General features: G+C 32.7%; 1 protein-coding gene across 3 annotated transcripts in view; it reads left to right on the forward strand.

Moving 5' to 3' along the window:
• TMEM161B (transmembrane protein 161B) overlaps positions 1–21,060 on the forward strand; it is a 137,491-nt gene extending 116,431 nt beyond the window's left edge. For 2 of the 3 annotated variants that reach the window (XM_074202997.1, XM_074202998.1), the window contains exons 7-12: positions 390–450; positions 910–1,050; positions 3,820–3,933; positions 10,438–10,612; positions 12,811–12,907; positions 14,411–21,059. In XM_074202997.1, coding sequence (XP_074059098.1) covers positions 390–450; positions 910–1,050; positions 3,820–3,933; positions 10,438–10,612; positions 12,811–12,907; positions 14,411–14,688 — 866 coding nt within the window. In that variant the 3' untranslated portion in view covers positions 14,689–21,059. Of the gene's footprint in view, positions 1–389; positions 451–909; positions 1,051–3,819; positions 3,934–10,437; positions 10,613–12,810; positions 12,908–14,410 lie in introns of all 3 variants that reach the window. The other variant, XM_074202999.1, reaches the window with a different exon arrangement.
• The last annotated feature ends 234 nt before the right edge of the window (positions 21,061–21,294 follow it).

The following is a 21,294-nucleotide window of genomic DNA, read 5'->3' on the forward strand; positions in this document are numbered from 1 at the left end:
CAATTTACTATTCATTGTTTTTAAAGAATCAGGTCTTCATTGTGCAGTATTTGCTTTGTTGATATTATTTGCTTACCTTTCATTTTTAATCCACACCCTGCGACTTTCTTACAGTTAAATGTTTCTATGATGTAAAAAAATTAAACAAATTCCTGAAGAATTAATGCAAATTTTATTCACGTTCATGAAATGTACAAATATCAAAGGGATGTTTTCAAAGACTGTTCTTGTTAATAACCAAATTTTATTGCATTGTGGCATACTAATTAGCACATGAAAGAGCTAAGCTAGACACTTGAAAATTTAAGATGCTGTTTTCTAGCATTTTATTTCTAAAGAAAGATTCTGTATTTTGCCCGTGATAAGAATAATCCATTTCTTTTTTACAGGTTTTACAAATTTTTCAGAAAGTGCGATGCAGTTTCTTGAAAAGCAAGGTTTAGAATCCCAGTAAGTTTTGGAAAATTTTAAGAATAAAATCCAAATATTTTCACTGAAAATTACGATTTCCATTTTTTGGGAAAGAAATGCCCTTTCTAGTGCCATCTTTGTTGTTCCCTAAAAATTTTATCCTTGTTACAGGGAAGTTGCATTATTATTTTTGTCTGTAGGCTTTGCATCTCTCTACCATTATTAATCTTATTTGCTTGCTTTTGCTTTGACCTTTCCAGATTCAAACGATTAGGTTCTCTGATGTGTCCTCTTAAATGCTTTCTGCTAATGAAAATTTTAAGTTAGGGCATAGTTGCCTTTACCATTAACATTGTCTTGAGTCAGAAATTTATCTGAATCTGTTAAAAATGTTGTGATTGTGATTACTAAATGTAGTTTGTGCTATAAATTGATAGGAAAAAAGGAAATTCATAAAGTCACTTAAGGAAATATTGATGAATCTTTTCATTTTTATAGGGGTCCTGTGTCTAAACTTACTTTCAAATTTTTCCTGGCTATTCTGTGTTCACTTATTGGTGCTTTTTTGACTTTCCCTGGGTTGCGGCTGGCTCAAATGCATCTGGATGCCCTGAATTTGGCAACAGAAAAAATAACACAGTAAGCGGAAAATGTACATAAGCACATGCAGATAAATATATGTTTTTCATCTTAATGCAGGTATATGCAATTTATTGTAATGAAAATTAATAATGAAGTAATCATTTGATCTACTTAGACTGTACTTCATTTCCTACCTACAAGTTGAACACCCTTTTTACTTTAATTTTTATTAGTGCAATATATTTTTAAAAACTATTTACCTTCTCCTTTTCCACCCCTCCAAATACATTTTGTTCTTTGAGATGAATATAAAAGACACAAACACATATTTGGGTTTTTATTTAAATTATTAATACATGTGGTGACATAATCACTAAAATTAGAGTGCAGGTTTATTATTTTTATTTAATCTAACCACATGATTTTTTCCTTAACTTTTGTGATTAGGCAACAAATACACTTAAGTCCTAGTTAACAGTATAAGGAATAACTTTTATTGAGAATGTTGGTAACATATTTTAAGTTATTGAAATTCCATAATCTGTAAAACTGTTGATCAAATTCTTGATCTAATTTATTATCTCTATTTGGTTTCTGAATTTGCATTGTTATGCTATAATTGAACACTTTTTTAGTTTGAGATATTTTAGTTAATTTCTAAAATAGTTCATGAAGCTTATTGTAATATGCTCTATAATATGCTTCTGATTATCAATAGATTTTTCTTTAATGCAGAATGTCTTGGGAGGGGGGAATGGTTATTTGGATAGAGTTCCATTTATATTATGGGTCTTAAATTTCCCTCTAGTTTTTTTTTTCCTATAGTGGAAACCCAAAGTTGAAAATGTTCCATTTGATCTATTTATTTACAATCATTAGGATCCTCCGAGTAATTCATATTTCCTAACATTCCTCATCTGTAAAACCCTGTATTTAATGTTGGTTCTTCTTTACAGCCTTTTCTTAGGGAGATGAGCATTCATATCTCTTTTACCTGTGTCATTTTCCTTTATTTAATTTTGACAGTCCTTTTGTTTTGTTTCCCCCACCTCCATTTTTCTGCATATGCTTTGTGTGTGGGTGTACTTATTCCCACCTCCCACCCCACACCCCTTCATCCCCTTTTATTTCCTCCTTTTACTCAGCATGCTCTTGGCTGCATCCTGCCTTTCTCCCACCACCCGTCTCTCTAATGGCTTCTTTTAAGAAAAAACCTGATTCTCCCCCTCCACTCTACACACACACTTCAGTCCACTAACCCCAGCGTTATGATTTAAATAAGCTGAAAAGGGTGGGTGGAGGGGAGCCCTTCACAAGCTACTGAAACCGCTGTGGGCTGCTCCTTGATACTATAGTGTTCCCTAGCAACACTGCATACCTAATACTGCCTCTTTCTTTGGCTAAGCCCACTGCCTTACTCAGACTGCTGGATGAAAGAAACACTTCATAAAAATATTTAAGCATTTATTATTTTTGTGGACATTTTAGTGGTCCTTGGAATTAAATTTTGCCTTTTAAAGATTCTGCTTTTGTGAACTTGGGAATATTTTTTTTTGTGGGGATGCTTTTGGTTTGTGGCAGCTCTTTCCTGAACACCCCCACCCCCCATTGTGCTACAGCACTCTGCCTAGATATACAAGGGGTGTGGGCACACTAGCCTGGCTTTGAGAGGAGCATGACTGGCACAAAGACGTTGTTACCCTCATGGCGGGCATGAGCTCTTACTATGTCGCCAGAAGACTGTGGCCAAACTTTTACCTTTTTTCCTGTCAGGTGTTCATGGATTTCATTATTCACTATCATTTTCAGATACAGTGATATTACAGTTACCCCTTTTACTTTTAAAAATGGTTCTTTGAATCCCCTCAATTTTAGCCATTCAGAATAGTTGACAATAAAACCAGTACCTGTAAAATAAAATAACTGTTCTAAAGAATTTGCCTTTGTTCTAAAATAATAAAAAAAATCTTTTCCAACTATCTGTCCCTATGGGATAAAAATTCCGAGTACAATTAACAATGAAGTTATAGCTATGAACTGAAACCCTTTGCTGTATTGGGAATATTGCCTTGTCAGAAGTGAAATAAATTTTCTTGATTTGTATGGGATATGAAAATTAATTTCAGGTATGTTCTTAATGATCCAAGAAGAAATGAAAATTTGTGAATCACATATGATTTTGATAATGTGATTTAAACTTTTTACATGATCATTATATACTATAGGGATTCTAATTTAAGCAATGTTTCACTCAAGTTTGTCTGCCATATGCCTTATAGAGTAGTATTATGGACCTCTCTAATCACTATCACTTAAAAGTGATATAGCTTTCTCCTCTAAAATGAGAAGACATGTTCTTTTAACTGCATTAAATGTAAAACCTGACTTCTACATCCCCAATTTCACTGGGATCATTGAGAACTTGATTCAGAGAGCTGTTTATGAAGATTTTTATTGAATCAGAAACTGAGTATGGCAAAAAAGTGCTGGTGGAAAAAGTATAGGACCAAAAGACTCGAGGGTTCTTATCCTGGCTCTGCCCCTGGACCAGCCATTGACCTTGGCTATCCTTTCTGAACCTCAGTTCTTTAAGGCCTTCCATATTTTTCTCACAAAATTATTGTGAAGATCAGATGAGATCAGGTCTTAATATTTTCTGAAAAGATATAAAGCAGTATGTTGTAAAGTGGTAGTGGTAGTTGTATTAGTAGAGTTCAGAGTATTAGCAACACATTCTCAGCTTCCGTCTGATCCAAGTTTTCCACAGGTTAATTAGCATTAGTTGTTCTCTTTCTGTATTCATGATTATTTTTTATGTGCTTTCAGAACATTACTTCACATAAATTTCTTGGCACCCTTATTTATGGTCCTACTGTGGGTAAAACCAATCACCAAAGACTACATTATGAACCCAACTTTGGGTAAAGAAAGTGTTCCTTTGTAAGTATTTTTGTATTTTGTATTTTAAAATAATCATTCATAAGATGTTCTGATTGTTTTTGTTCTGTTACATATTTTGTATAATAAAATACTATTTTTGACTTTGTGTTATGGTTGAAATTCTATTTTTAACAAAGATCAACAGAAAAATTCATTTTTAACCAAGAAAAATAGGCAAGAAGAATATTTTCAAAAAGTTTGTATCATTGATATTTCACTTGGTAAAGGTAAACTTTAGGTCATCAAAATTAAAATCACGAACTATTAGAATCAGTGTTGTTGCAATGTGAAAAAAATAATAATGCCATTATCTAGCCATAGCAAGAATTTGGAGTTGTGTATATATATTTTTATATATACATATATATATATATATATATATATGTATCTGTGTGTATGTATACACATACATACATAAGTATTGAATCACTTAGAGTAATATTATAATTATATTTCTCTTAGATTTAGAGTATACTTTTCCTGGAACATAGATTATAGATGATAAATTATATCAGAGTTGGGTTTTTTGTTGTTTTTGTATTTGTATCATTTACAGTAAAAACAGTACATTTTAAATTACCCAGTTTTATTATAGCTTCATTGGTCTGTATTTAAAAATACTCAAATGTATATGCCTTATTATTTGTATTCCTCATCTTCAAAATGAAAAGGTTAGAGTAGAAGACTTGAGAGAACTCATTTAGATTTAGGTTCTGTATCATTTCAGATTAGAGAAAATCTTAAACTCTGTGAGAAGGCTCTACTTCTCATCTAAACTTTGTATCTAGTGGGATTCTCTATTTAAAATGGATTCTTAGTACATGTTTCTTTATTGAATGATCTTGCTCCTAATTCTAAATTCCCCAATCTTGCTTGGACCTTGTTCATTGTTGGAATTATGCAATCTTCTTTAATCAGTTTCTCCCAGGTTCTAGTGAAAGAAGGAGATGGGAGGAGAGTAGTAGAATGCCAATTTTTCTCTTCAACTGTGTATTTAAATTATAAGGACAGTGTCACAGCAGAAGTCAGGGGATTTTACCCTTTATCACCTCTTTTCATTTCTCAGCCTCTTCTTCCATTTCATTTTTTCTTGACCCCAGCTTCCCAAACATTGCAAGTGAAACTAAATTCTCATCTTTGTTCCACCCCAATTGACTTTCTCCAACTGTCAGACAGTTCTATTAAATAATTAGGCTGAGACTGTAAGGTTTACTTAAAAATTCACAGCCCACATGGTAGATTGTGAAAGGACCCAGGCAAGCAGCCTATCAATTAGGAATGCAGGGTGGTGAAGGAAGTAAGTGACAGATTTCTCTTCTGTCATATAGGCACAATAATTTCTAGGAAATCCTTTGTTTGCAATTAAGAACAAAATTGCTTTTAATGTAGATTCAACCCTTAAATGGATTCAAATATTTATGTATTTGTTTGGTAACAATATTAGTTATTTAAGTAAACCAAATCCATATACCAAAATACCTATGTAACGAAATCCAGAAGGCAGAGCACTGTGACAAAAAAAACAAACATGCCACTGTATAATCACATATCTATGCGTTTTGTGAGTATTGTATATATTTATATGCATGTACACATCACACATGCAAATATCTATTTTAAATACTTTATTGCCAAGTTCTCAGGAATGATGAATAGAAATTTCTCTGCCTTATTCACCATAATTCTCCATGCTGCACCTAGCTGGGGCTTTTGAAATCTAGAACAGAATCAATTTAAGCTGCTTACTGAATATTTGTTAATAGTAGCAAAGCAGCATGATACAGTAGAAAACAGAAGTGGATTTGGCATCAGAGTACCTGAGTTCATGACTTACCTGCCAATTAGTACTTGTATAAAGTTAGGCCAGTCCTTTAATCACTCTGACCTTAGTTCAGTCATCTATAAAATGAAGGAGATTAGACTAGGTGATGATTTCTAAACCTATGAAACTATATAATACTACATCTCATTTAATCCTCTAAACCTGTGATGTCAAACTTAGAGATGGATCTCTGCTGACCAATTTGTTAACTTAGAAAACAACAAATTGACATTATCTGTATTCTTATCTGTTTATTTTATTTTTATTGATTTTGTTAAACATATAATTGCATTTTAATTTGGTAGGGCCTTAGGGGCTACAGTTCTCCAATTTAATACCTTTTCTGTAAATAATCTTATCAGGTAAATGATGCAAATACTCTTATCCTCATTTCATTGATTAGCAAAATGGACTTATTAAGTGGCTCACATATCCAAGTGACTGAAGTAGACTGTGAATTCACCCAGGACTTCTGGCTCCCAAATCAAGTTCTCTTTTTCCACTGTATTATACTACTACCTCAGTGGATGATTTGTTCAAATTAGGTAATGCAAACCATGGCTTTCTTTAGACAGCATCTCAGACTGCTTTAGTATTCAACTCTTTTCTTACATTAAAAGAGAAAGTCATATTTTGGGGTTAGTTATGTAGCACAGTAGACAATGCTAGGATTGAAGTCAGGAAAACTTATCTTCCTGAGTTCAAAATTGACCCCCAGATTTAGCTGTTGACTTTGGAGAAGTCACTTAACCCTGTTTGTTTCAGGTTCCTTATCTTAAAAGGAGCTAGAGAAGGAAATGACAAATCTCTTTGCCAAGAAAACTTCAAATAGTGACATAAAGAGTCAGACGGGGCTCAACATTTTCTAATTATCTTCTAGTTTATGTGCACTGCCAATCATCTCTACTTCCTGTTATTATCAGTACAATTTTTGAAATCATTTTTATTATGAACAACATCATTGTTACAGTATATTGAAGTTCAGAAAAAAAGCTATTTGAAGTTATGAACCATAACTTTTGAATGTTCTTCAACCACCATACTTAATCTCATTGTCTTTATCTTATTTAGTTTGACCTATAGACTAGCTAATCTATCCTCCCTATTTTTTCACTCTCTCAATCTCTATCATGATTATAATCCTTTTTTCTAGCTGTTCTACTTGATTGTTTTATTTCAACTTTTATTACATTACTCTAGGTAGGAGGAATGAATAAGTAACTGAGAACACATGTTCAGGAGTTTTTGTCTTATCAGTTTGTTTTAAACCTATTCCATTCCGTACTTTAAGGAAGAATTTATTGGATGAATATGATGATGATGATTATCATTACTTTTTTGTCATTTTTACAAAGATTTTCATTTTTAGTTTTAATTTATTGGTTTAAACTTGATTTGTCCTCTGAAAATCTTGAGAAAGTTTCAAAAAATAGAATAAGATGAATCAGAGAGCTGGTCAAACATGAATTCAACTGGCTGACTGGTTTTTACTGTGATTCTGTGATTCTAATTAAATTCAGTTGACCCTCATAAATTAGGATTAACTCTTATCAGATGTGGCCCTAGCTTAACCCTGAAACATTTCAGAGTCTAAAAAGCTTGGGAGTACAGACAAGTTAGGATCCCAAGCATTTAGGTTCTTCTAGATCAGCAACTTTCAAGCTAATTTGGTTCCTGAACTTCTTTGTACATAAAGATTTTTTTGAGAAATCACCTCCAAAGAGCTTTGGTTTATGTGGATTGGAAATATAAATGCTTAATATTATTATAAGTAATTTTCATCTTAAAGATCCTTTGAAAGGTTTTTTTTGGGGGGGGGATCCCCAAACCACATTCTGAGAAAAGCAATTCTGGATCATTTGAGAACTGTATTGCTCTTGTATTAATAGCAATTTAAAACACCCCCCCCCCCCTTTCTTTTAAGTTCCTCTAGAGGAATAGCATCAAGATTATCCTGCTTTTTTTCCAGCATCTTTGGGAAAATAATGATTCACAATTAGTCTGAGTTTGTAAAAGATGCTGTTGGCAGAAATAAGCTTTCAAAACTGTAGAAAGTGAGGTTCTCCATATGTGTGAATTATTAGAATACTAAATGATTCCACAGTGAAATCCAAAATTACTTAAATTATCAGAGTAGAAAACCAAAGTGGATGAAAAACTCAATTTCAAATTATAACTTAATTATTAGATAGATCATTAAGTTACTTTGTCAGTACATATGTATCTTTAACACTGCGAATGAAAGATGAGCTGGGCCTGGAATTGAGTAATATAGAAGGATTTTGAGCTTAATTGTTTTGAAAAACCACATAGCATTTTCAAAGATCCTAAGCTTCTGAAGTCCTTTGTGTTAACACCAATATTTTCTTAGTAAATATATAGGCTGCAAAACAAATATCTCCATTATCTCAAAAATAGAATTTCATATGATCCAGACACATTGTGAGCTTTATTATAGTAATCACAATGACTTGAGCATAAAATGTATCACAAAAGGCATCATCGTCAAGGGTATATATTATTGGAAAAGATGGTAGTCCATCTGTGTGATGAATAGCTTCATTGTGTCTCAGAACCATTATCATAACCCATCTTTACTTATGTCTTCCCATAAGTTTAACACACTACCACCCAGTGTGCTGGAGACCTTCCTCACTTCCTCTTGACATCTTAAAGAGACCAATGTAACACTCACATTATTCATCACAGATCTTACCATGTTACCAGTGCATACTATTTTTTATTACCCATTTCTTTGATGGCATCTTTTACTCATTCCTCCAATGATTGCTTATTTGTTATGTGTTGAAGTCTGCTACTCATCACACATTTCTCATTGCCCTCTCAGGGATATTAATTTTTAATTCTTAAGAGATGGTTTTGTGTTGTGATTCACAGCTATATAATACCTCCAGGAAGATATTGTTATTTAAAATTGACTTTGATTTCTGGAATGTTTGAAGTTATTAAAGGAGCTTTGCAGTTTCCCAAAGACAATCCAGTATCTTTTTGTTTTCCTCTTTTATTCTAGGCCCAGATTATTCACCATTTGCAGTGTCTGTCCAAATATACATTGATGAGTTCTTTAAGTTGTCCAACTAACTATGTCATAATCAAAGCAGTAGTTGTTATTTAATCATTTGATTTTTTTCCTATGAGTTTTGTTGGGTCAAAAATCTTTAAATCAGTTATGAATCTCTGCCAGGAAGTTCTACAGTTTTCCAACTAGCATTCTATCTGTCATTCATAAAAGGAAGCATTTAAAGGACCTTTTTTTTTTATTATAGATACACTAAAGAACAAACGAAAGACTTTTAGAATGTTGGGTAAACACTTTCATTCCCTTATAGAAGAGCAGAGACAAAACCTGTATAGAAAGAGAAAGCATGGTTGGGTTGTGTCAGTGGAAAGAAGAGGAGCCCTAACGAAAGCACTGATCTACTGAAATGAAAGTGCAATGATGACCTATTGTTTCTTAATCTGAAGATAGAGGCAAATAAATGTCAATAAGTCCAAATGCATTTATTAAGTTCTTAAAATGTTTCAGGCACTGGAAATCAAAAGCAAATCATTTTCCTCACCAAAAACAAAAACTTAGTATCTTCTCTCAAGAAGCTTGTAGTCTGATGGGGGAGACAACATGTAAATAACTAAGTACAAACAAGATATAAGCATGATAAGAGGGTGCTTGAGACTAAAGCCAGTAAAGGGATGCATGGAGATGGAAGAGGCTAGGAGGCCTCAATACCCATATTAGATGATTCCTCTCCTGGGGATAAACTGGGGTCAGCCAGTCATATACTTTTCTGATGAAGGGGAAGTGTGAGAGTTTTTGCACAGTGAGGGGTTTTTGAAGTTTCCATCTAGACACTGTCTACTCCTGGTACAGTCCAGCAGTGATCAAGATTACAGGATAGCCTATGGCTTTTGTGTCTAATGTAGCAGCCTCTTATGCCTGTCCCTTTACACCCACGGTGGTTGGGCACAAACAGGATTGGTATCCTTGAGTGTTCTGCAAACTTCCAGCACCATGATGTTCCACCACTACCACACAACACACACACTCACCATCCCCTAGTAAATCCCCAAACTGTGTTCTCTGCTATATTCATACGCACACAAATGAGCTTTTTTACAGCTCAGATGTGCATGCCCTCACAAGCCATTACATATTCATCCATACATGCAATAGATATAGACCTCTATGAGTATTCCTGTGTTTCCTCCCCTCCAATCCTGTGCAATATAATATTCAAATATATTGGAATAATTCTAACAGGAATTTACAAATAGACATTAAGATACCCACTTATCAAGATGGAAACACTTAAAAATGAAATAGTATAATGGTTTTTTTTACAAGAGAGAAAAAAAGTACAATACGCTATATGTTGAAAATCTGGAATACAGCACCTTGAATTTACAAGAGCCTTTTTTTTATTTAAGATCATGAACTCCTGATGTTGAGGTGATCCAGTCACGTTAGAGTTCTTTCCAGTGTCTGATTCTAGCTTCTCTGGTTTGAAGAGAACCCTATTATAGTAGATTTTGCTATAGAATATTAAGGTTCTCCAGTCCTTCCTTGCTTCCAAGAGTCCATGTTTGCTCAAGTATCCACAGTGAAGAGTAACCCTGCTGACCTTTGACAAAACGTTTTATCATCTTGTTTCTTTGGACTACAGAATGACAGAAACTACATTTGATACTATGCGGCTCTGGTTGATAATCTTGCTGTGTGCACTGAGGCTGGCTCTGATGCGCAATCACCTGCAAGCTTACCTGAACTTAGCCCAGAAGTGTGTGGATCAGATGAAGAAGGAAGCTGGCCGCATAAGTACTGTTGATTTGCAGAAAATGGTAAATGTTTTGATGGAACAAGGCAATTTTCTCATTCATTAGAAAACAGTATTCAAATCACTTAGTATAAACTAATCCTATCCCATAAGTTGATTTTCTTTTCAATACACATGGAACTGAATTCAAAGGTCACTTATTATACACCTTTTGTGTGCCAAGCCCTGGGCTAGACAATGGTAGTGCAAAGACAAAGGCCAAACCTTTTTGTCAGGTGAAAACAATGCCGTGCACAAATTATTAAGTGACACATGTGCATACAGAACAATACAAAGTCACTTGGGGAGGAGAGGTGCCTGGGAAGATGAAGAAAGTTCTTTGATTGGGGAAAGAATTGGGGACCCACTGGAGAGAGTGCTCATTAATTGTCCAGTTCCAATTTATATCATCAAATATTCTAAGTAAAGGAAAAAAGTGAAGAAAGAACCAGCAAGATGCCCTTCCCAATCCTCACAGTGCTAGAGCCTTTTATATCTCAGATTTCTTCCCATCTCCTCTGTACCTGTCTTGTATGTACATTTTTATGTACTTATTCCTTCATCAGTAAGAAGATAAGATTCCTTTTATGCTTTCTATGAATTTTCAACACTTATAAATATTTCTAGCACATAAGTGCTTAGTAAAATACTTAATGGTTTTCAATTAATTGAGATATCATTTGTAAAAGGAATAGAATAGTCCAAAATTAAGTCATGAGAAGACCAAACAATAGATAGGATCACCTTCAAAGTCATCTTGCTGTTAACAGTTTCAAAAAAGGAAGTTAAAAGCTTAAAAGTTTGATCTCATTTCAAGAATAAGTACTTTACCCAGTTGGAACTACTATCTTTCTGGAAGCCCCAGAAACAAGCAGTCTCTGAAAATCTCCTTATTTTCCTATTTTGACAACAAGTTGATGCCATAAGATGTTGCATCACTTAGACTAGAACCAATTCCCAAATACTCAACTCCAATGGAGATCTTTTCAGTAAATAAGAATGACTTATTGTTTGGTAATTATTAAAGTCATAAGTGAAAAATCAGAACTTGATCTGTGTGCTAGTTATTTATAAAAATAAAAGGCTTCAGTTCTATTTCTACCTTTTCTGATTTTAAGTATCTTAAAGTAGGGAGCCTATGCACGCTACTTAGAATAAGTTTTTTCTGAATTTTATGACCTATAAAGTAAGGTGCTCTCACTTGAGCACCACAAAAGAAGTATCTGGTTTTTGGTCAGAGACCCATAGAAGAAAAATATGAGTAATCTATTCTCTCAAGGCATGGTGGAAAGAAGAAGAGTGAACTACTCTCCATTTTTGAGTTTCTCAGTTTCCCTATCAATTCTCCCTTAACAATTATATGAATCCTAGACCCTTCTAAGGAATCAAATGCTTTTTCCTTTTCTCTTTCAAGGTTCTTTTTTTTTCCTTTCCTGTTGTCCCATCTTAATCACAGCTTGACCATCCATTGTACTCAGGTTACTCAGGTAGAGCACTGACTCTAGATTCAGGAAAACAGAGCAAGTCACTTAATCGCAGTCTACCTCAGTTTCCTCATCCTGTCATTCTGCACTCACCTCCAGGTTGTGAGGCTCAAGAGACAGTAATTGGGAAGCCTTTAGTGCAGTGCCTAGCGCCAAGTGGATGCTATTAAAAACTGTCTTTTCACACCTCTAGAGCTGAACTGGCTTTATAGAATGAAGTGTTTACTTTCATAGTTTTGTGTGGTATTTTTGCTAATTGATGATGTCATTATATTTGATTTCAGGTAGGATCATTTTACTCAAACTTGTTTTCCTTAAGCACCTTGGTTTAACTTTTAAATGCCATTTCCATTTACATAACATTCTATAAATACCATTTAAATACACATATTCCATTACCATAGCCTTTCAGAGATGGCTGTGTAAGGGAGTTTTCACCCTTTTCCCATTGTCTCCATAAGAAAAACAATGAATTTTAAAAATATTATTTCATTTTTTCATATATATTTTGAAAGCTTATATAAGAATTTGAACTCCTTTTGAACAGTAGGATCATTTTGAAATACAGTATTTGCAACTATAGTATTGTGAAAATTTACTACAATATTGCTTCCATTTCATTTAAGAATCACATCTTAAGGAGCTCAGTTAAACTGACAATCATATTTATAAGTTTAGTGTGATAGTTATATTAAGGTTCTCTACATCTTTAGTCACTCAAGACTTTTGTTGTTTTCAGGTGGCGAGAGTGTTTTATTATCTTTGTGTGATCGCACTTCAGTATGTGGCACCTTTAGTCATGCTGCTCCACACAACCCTGCTTTTGAAAACTCTAGGTATGAATGCCTCAACAGTGAAAACAGTGATTTTTGTATCCACTTGAGCTGTATTGGATTAATAATACACTGACCTGTAACATATGGAACATGCTATAAAGCACCCATCTCAAAAATATCCTAAAAAGGAGGAATGTAATTGTTAAAAATTGTTTTATTTGCTTATTTTTGAAAACTCAAGATCACAAAGTTTTGAAATTGCATGCCTAACTTCTTATTCTCCTGTTTTATGTTTATATCTTTAAAAGGATTATCAACCACCTATTAATTCTTCAGTCATTCGTCAAACTATTTTACGTTTGTGTGTGGTAAGAGGATGGGTCTCTTAAAAACTCATTATTAGAATTAAATTGTTCTTAATCTTTAAAAGTGTTTAACAGCATTTCACCAATACTGGCTTCTACTCTAAAGAATGTTTATTTGAGCCAAGTTAGTTTTATTGTCTCTCATTTATACATTCTGTTCTGGGAGGATTAGAATTCAGCGTGAAGTCTCCTTAGTGTCATTTCCTCTTGACTTGATTTACCAGCTTTGCTGATCACATTGATAACCTTTTATCTGACAGGTTTATCAAGAGAGACTAAAAGAAGCTACCAGTGCAGTGTGAATGGGTTTAATAGATAAGTTAGGAAATCTAGACATGCAGTATAGAAAATAGATAATTGTAAATACAAAACAAGAGTATGATAAAAACTTTGTGAAAGCTATTATTAGCCTCTAGCACTGACATTGCTAATTATTTCTTTTTTTAAAAATGTTATTGTGATATTGCGAGTTTATCATAGAATAGGACTTTTAAGAGGGCACCTAAACTATTCTCCTCCTTGTGTGTTGTAGATAAAGCTATGATTAGTTAATACTGAAGAGTCAGTGTTTTGTGATCAATCAGCAAGACTCAGTTTCATATCCTGCCTCTGGCACATGCTATCTGGTTCACTTTATGCAAGTCATTTAATATCTGAACCTCCTCCTTTTGGTCATCTTTGAAAAGGGAAGAGTGGTGCCAGTGGTGTATAGTTCATAGGGTTGTCACGAAGGCCACAGAAATAATCAATGTAAGTTGTTTTTTAAACCATAAAATACTCTAAATATTACAAATCACCATTATTATTGTAACCATGCCCTTCTTCATTAAGAAAATATATTTTTCATTATCTAACTATATTTTAGTTGCCAGAGGACCTCAGATCTGCTTAAAGAGATTGACTTGCTCCAAACTGATTAGAAATCAATTCAGAAATATTTCTTTTTCATTTGTTTTAACTTCCAAAGTCATGGAAGTAGACGAGTTCGATACCAGTTTTTATCAAGGGAATATTGCCTATTGATGTTTGTTTTAATTTTATGTTCCATACCAAGTGATAATCTCATGATCTGGTAATTTTTGTTCTTAATTGCAAGATTTGGCTATAGAATTTTGACAATTATGGTTCACTTTAAAAACCAAGGCATTTTGATTTTTATCCTATTGATTTTTTTCACTTATTAATTTGGATTTTACAGGTAATCATTCCTGGGGGATCTATTCTGAGTCTAGCTCTGATTCTCTAGTGGAGAACCATCCATTCTCTGGTTCTGGTCACTCTGAATTACCATCTGCTGATGACAAAATGAAGGTAACAGTTACCCAGATAACAATGGCATTGGGCAGCCTGAAGACCATCTTTACTCCTCTGCTCTTCCGAGGGCTCTTATCATTTCTGACCTGGTGGATTGCTGCTTGCCTCTTTGCCACAAGTCTTTTTGGACTTTTCTATCACCAGTACCTAACGGTGGCATGAACCCATCAGCTAACAAAAAGAAAACAACAGCAAAAGATAGTGAAGACAACCTAGTGTGGAGTCCATGTGCCTTTGAAGAAAGGACTGAGGGAAGTCAGAAGCAGAAAGACTGAAGAATACATATCATCCAAGTAGCTTCTTTTTTTAATGCTTCCTCTGTCTTCTCAGGGTGAATTAATGTTTTAATGTTTAAAATCACAAATTGGTTTGTTAATTTTGTTATTTAAATAGTAAGTGAGTAACTATTGAATAATGGCATTGGAACTGTGACTTTTTCTTTTATATAGATAAATATACACATATCTATGTGTATACACTTATGTATGTATGTATATATATGCATATATGTGTATATGTGCACATATACAAATACATACATGCATACATACATATTTTCTGTTGTGAGAGGGCTATTTATATGCTTATGGTCACCTTGGTTTACAGAAATACCTAATTGTCCTTGAAATTTCATTTATGGTTTCAGTCATTGTCTGATAACCTTTTAATGGTACTGGTAATATTAATGGTGGCTGCCTAAAGAACAATCTTGAAACTGAGCCATACTTGGGGGGCATTAGAGAAAAAAATAAACTTCTGTTGGAACTATATTAGTTGCTCTTCCAGATAAATAACAGCAACTACAACAAATCCAACAGGAAAAAAGAAATAGCTGCTGTATATTACAGCAAAGGAAGCTATAGCATATTTTAATTTAATGGAGATGTAAGTGCATAATATCAGCAAGTATTGCTGCCTGAGCTTAAAATGTACATTGTCTCAATCTCTGCAGTTCTTTAACAACAACAACAACAAATGGCCATATGAACAATTGCTTTTTAGCAGCTTGCTGCTAAGATTGGAACTCACAAATTTGGATGGGTCTCAATTTCTGGTTCTTTTCTATATTTTTGGAAAAATTTATCTTAAATCACTATAAAATACTGATCAAACTTTCAAAAATATTTTTAGTCCTGCTGAATACATATGTGTATTGTACATATTATATATTAAGTATATAATATATTGGAGTTATAAAAGATGAACATAGAGAAATCTAATTTTATGTTGCTGCTTGTTTATCAAAAGGTGATTGAATGGAGGTGCATATGTGTCAGGAAGTTTCTCTTAGTGTCATAGAAGTTTGAAAGAAAATTAAAAGTCATTTTTGAAAGTTCAGCAGGAAGCTGTTGATTTGTACTGCCTTTACACTCAGATTCTCAAAAATGTTTGGGACTTGGTAATTGGAAATTCTACTCACATTGTAATTCTTATTCTGTCATTTCTTATGTTTCCCAGAGAAAAAGGCTTTAGTATCCTTTATATTATGACCAATAATAAAAATGTCTTTTGAATCTTTATAAATCATATCTTCCTTAAAGAAATAAATAGAACTTTTAAAAATGACTTATCCTATTGTTTTAGAAACAGTAATCAGATATTTTATATAAATTTTAATTTATATTGTTTTGTTTCCATATATGCATATATATACACACATATATACACATAACATAAAACACATTGGTGAATTTATGAATTTTTACATTTAAAATTTTAAATTCAGATTTAGGAATTTAAAATAGGGTATACCTATAAAGTAATGTGGTTAATTTTTTTAAAAATTGGATATCTAAATGAGAGTTGCCACTCCAAGCAGCCACCAGTATATCTTTATCTATTCCAGTAGTACTGCCCACTGCTCAGATTATTTCCATAGTTCTTTTTTTTGGAATAGTCTTCAGAGCTTTGGGTATATTCTTTTTAATATTCTCATTGGTGTCAAAGTTTTCACCGTTATGATTAGCTTTGATTTTGGAAATAGTCAAAATCATTTAGAGCTAAATTGGATGAATAAAGTACATAATCAACTCTAGGTAGGACTTTGGGGATCCAAATAAGATATAGCTAAGTAAGTAGTGAAGTAGATTTTCTTGTATATTTTATAAAATACACTTCCCATTGGAGAGTTCCAAAATTGTTCTTTGAGTTCTACCAGCAGTGGTGACATAAGTTTATAAGTTCTCAAGGTTATGCAGAAGGAACATTTATTTAGATGTATAACTTCTCTTGTTGAGTAAAATACCAGCCCTATTATTATATAGTCATTTCTCATGTCTGCCCTTCTAAAATGGGGAATGATGATGTGGATGATGAACATGGTATAAAGCTACTATCAATCTTTTTTTTTAAATTTTATGTATTTAAAGCAATAGGGTTAAAAATAACTTGCCCAAGGTCACACAGCTAGGCAATTATTAAGTGTCTAACTCAGATTTGAACTCCAGTCCACTGACTACAGGGCCAGTGCTCTATCCACTGAGCCTCCTAGCTGTCCCCCCGCTAGTATCAATCTTCTTCTTTAAAGAAGGTTTATAATAAGGTTTCCTTTTATTTTTGCCTATTTCTATGCTTTTTTTTTTAAAGAAAAAAGGGGATGGAGTTGTTCTAACTATAAATGACTTTTAAGTTGGATGAACCTTTTCTTCATGTTTTGAGGTGGAGATAGAGCTCTTAGGAATCAAGAGACTCGATAGGCTGTGACCTCTCTTGTGCTCAGTTCCCTGATCTATAGGCTTGAGAATGGACTAAATTATTTCTAAGTCCCTTCTAAAACACTTTAACATTCCAAATCTGATTTGAGTTTATCTGGTTTGATATTAATTTGAAGGAATATATACATATAATAATAATACTTTATATTTAGAAATGGCTGCTGACCATTTTTTTTAGGTTGTTTTTTTTTTCGCAAGGAAAATGGGGTTAAGTGGCTTGCCCAAGGCCACACAGCTAGGTAATTATTAAGTGTCTGAGACTGGATTTGAACCCAGGTACTCCTGACTCCAGGGCCGGTGCTTTATCCACTATGCCACCTAGCCGCCCCTGACCATATTTCTTAATGAACATTTTATTCAATACTAATTGAAAATGATACAGCAAACTTCATAAAGTCAGAAATACTTTTTGTCAAAATCTGACAATGCAATTTTCTGACTATATTAAGCACATAGCCAGAGGGCTTAGCTTATAGTAGCAGAAATAGCTAATACAGAAGATAGTAGATATGTTTATATTAATTTACCAGATTGTTGATCAAAAATATGGCTATTCTCTCCTTATCTCTCATCCCCCCCCAAAAATTATTTTAAAACAACAAAGGTATAAGCAATTTAACTTCTGGAATGCATTTTCAGTGGACCCATTTCAATTTATTCAACTGACATTTAAATAAGTGCACTGTAGTACCAGAGGTAAAAGAGATAGAAACAAAATAATCCCACCCTTATGGGGAGTTCTTCTGGGGGCTGTATAGGGACACAGATTTGTATTTTTATCATCTTCACCTAGTATGGTGCTCTGCACTTTATAAATACTTAACAAATATTAATTGATTGACTGATTAAATAAGGTAATTGAAGGAGGAAAATGATTATGCTTTGTTCTAGTTTGATTAGGAAAATTGTATGGTTGAAGTGGTACCTGACTTGAGCTTTTTACAAAAAAAACTATGTATTGATTCTTAGAAGCCTGTTATATGGTATTCAGGTTAGCTGAAATGCTTTATAAGCTTTTGTTTTGCATATTTGGAATTATATGACATGATTTTGGTAAAAACAAACCCTATGTCTCTGTTTCTTCATCTGCATGATAATCTCTTATCAGACAAATTAGTGCATACCTTTTAAAAAGGTATCTACACCAAGGAGAAAGTCTGAGACAACTTCTATGCCATGTTGACACTTAACAAATTCATTCAGTTCAGGAAACATATTAAGCACTATTCTATTCTAAGTATTAAGGATGCAAAGATGAAAAAAAGAATTAACTCCTGATATTGAAGAACTTACATTCTACTGGGGATTTGTAGTTTTTGAGATTTTTTGAGATTTCAGAATAGAAAATGTGTTTCAAATGACATTTAACACTGGTATAGAGATCTGAAAAAAATCAGTGTGGGGGAGTAATTTCCTCAAGCATTAACAAAATCCTGATTGTATTGTATATCATTAACTTTTTTTTCAAGGGTGAACATGAATTTTTTTTTTACTTTAAAAAAGTATAATGGTTTTTTGATAGTCATAGGGGAAAAAATTAATATTACTACTTTCTCATATCACTTAACCATGGTTTAGTTATCTGTAGATACCTGCTTCAGCATATAGCTACTGGTGCCATTAGTTATCTTCTTCAGTCACTGCATCATACCAATGAAATAGTGTCTTATCTCTCCCCCCCCCATTTTTTTTTTAATGTGAAACACAGTGGTTAGTGTTTTCTTGTCAGGATCCATAGTAGCAGTTAGTCAGAGAAGACACAACTGTAAAGTGTGATTGTAAAATTTCATTTACCTCCTCCAGAAACTTCCTCATGTCACCAGTTGTCTGCTAGGAGGGCCACAGGTTTTCAGGAAAGTAATTAGAAGAGACTAGGGGAATTTATGTAAGTTTATGGAGGGGAACCTAGACTCCTATTATCTTATGAGCCTGGAGAGCCAGATATAGATGCCAGAAGAGATAACTTCAACCATCAGATTTCTCATGAGCAAGAAGTTGGAACCTAGTAGCTTATCCATTCTTAATATATATATATATATATATATATATATATATATATATATATATCATCTTTTCTATCAAAAGAAACTGCAAAAAAGTATTCTATATGCTACAATATGTATATTTCTGTATATTCTTTGCCTTCTTTCTTTATTTAGGTTAATAACAAATGAGCCATTTGTATATGTAACTAATTGTTTTCAGGGTGTAAATTATGATTCTTGAAAGATATGTTAACTCTGTATGGTTAGTAAAATTTAATTCAGTAAATTATTATCCCATAGTAATAGATCCTAAGTGGCCTAAAACTTAATTCACCCCTAAAAATGTATAGATTACATCATGAAATTTCTTTTTTCACCTTTGCAATCTGTTCTGATGTTTATTGAAATTCATATTAACTCTAATATAAGTTCAAATTATTAGAATCCAAAAGTTGTATCAATGATGTTGTGCCATCATTATTTATGTCTTGTCTATATGATGAATGTATCTGTTTCTTGTGTTAACTATGCAATAATGGCAAATCAGATTGGGTGACTTAGATTATCAGTTAAATTTCCAGATGTTGTTTTAGTGACATATAAAGAATGGAACCCATATATCTGGTACCTTGCCATTTGCCACATCTGTTTTGCTATGTGCTAGCAAACTTGAGCCATTTAATCTTGTAATCCAAGTAAAAATTCTACAAACTTTGTAGATATGAAAGTAACATAATTTATTTTAACTGCCCAGAGTTCATCAACATTCATTGGAATACATTGCTTAATTTAAATTCAATTCAAAAAGTGTTAAGGACTTGTTACCTACAAGGATTTATTCCCTTGTATTACAAATGATTTGAAAATAGGATATAGGGCATGATAGTCTATACGCACAGCCAAGGATTATAGACAGGAAGATTGTTTTCTTTAAGAAGATTTTCTGAATTGACTTTGCTCCCTTATACCTTTTTTCTTAAATGTTAGTATTTTCTGTTTTGTGTTTTTTACAGTAAAACAGGATTTATAATTCTTTTCTATGAAGAAAACAATTGTAACTTTTTTATTAAAAAAAATTGCCAAAACACAGAAAATCAAACTAGTTTGGCTTACTTTTTTAAAATAATTGATATACTGAAAGTAAAATCAGTAGTGGTTACATGAATTTGCACTTGTTCTCTGAATATCTGTTCTTACATTTCTTAAAATTTCTGTAACTGGTGGTTGCATTTTGAAGAATCTTAAAGCTCAATTAAGAGGAAATTAAGTTTGCAGTTTTCTATCTTTTGGGAAATTTAAATATCAGTTTCAAAATTCATCAGACTTTAATTATGTAGAATATTCTTTAGTTTCACAAAAAAGGAAAGAAAAATGCCTCATATCCTCTGAGTTATTTCACTTTAGAATATTTCATTATTCTACTAAGTAATAACAAATAACAAAACTTTTCTACTTTCTTTTTTTTAAGCAACAAACTTTATACCAGAATAACTGTTTTGGTTGTTATATCCACATAGATAATCATGCTACAATTCTTTCACATATCCTTTATAAATTTTGTTGTTGAGAGTATTCTTAGAGAATTATAAACCATGTGTTGAATTATTTTTTACCGTTCTTTATAACATATACTTTTTCTGTAGCCAATTTTTATGGCATTCAAAACTCTGGGTATTCAATTTTATATGCATACTTGTGAGTGAGGATAAATTTGGAAGATATAAATATTTTTTCACCAATCATATGCCTCTTATTTTATCCTAGTGTTTATAATATAATACTACATCTTCACATTTTATCCTATTGTTTAAAAGATCATACTATGTCTTAATATTTTATTTGATACTTTAAAATATATATTAATAAGCTATAAATTATAGAATTAAATCAAAGAATAGGAATCTTTAAAGTATCCAATTACTTTATAATTAATTTATAAAAAATTCTTAAAATGCTTAAGTTTTTATATAAACTTAGCATTTAGATATAAAATTACATTTCAGTAGTCTCAGGACTCCTATTTGGGTACTCTTAAATTAACATTGAATTTCTAAAACTTTATCCATAAA

Source organism: Macrotis lagotis, chromosome X, assembly GCF_037893015.1.
Source record: "Macrotis lagotis isolate mMagLag1 chromosome X, bilby.v1.9.chrom.fasta, whole genome shotgun sequence".
Taxonomy (NCBI): domain Eukaryota; kingdom Metazoa; phylum Chordata; class Mammalia; order Peramelemorphia; family Peramelidae; genus Macrotis; species Macrotis lagotis.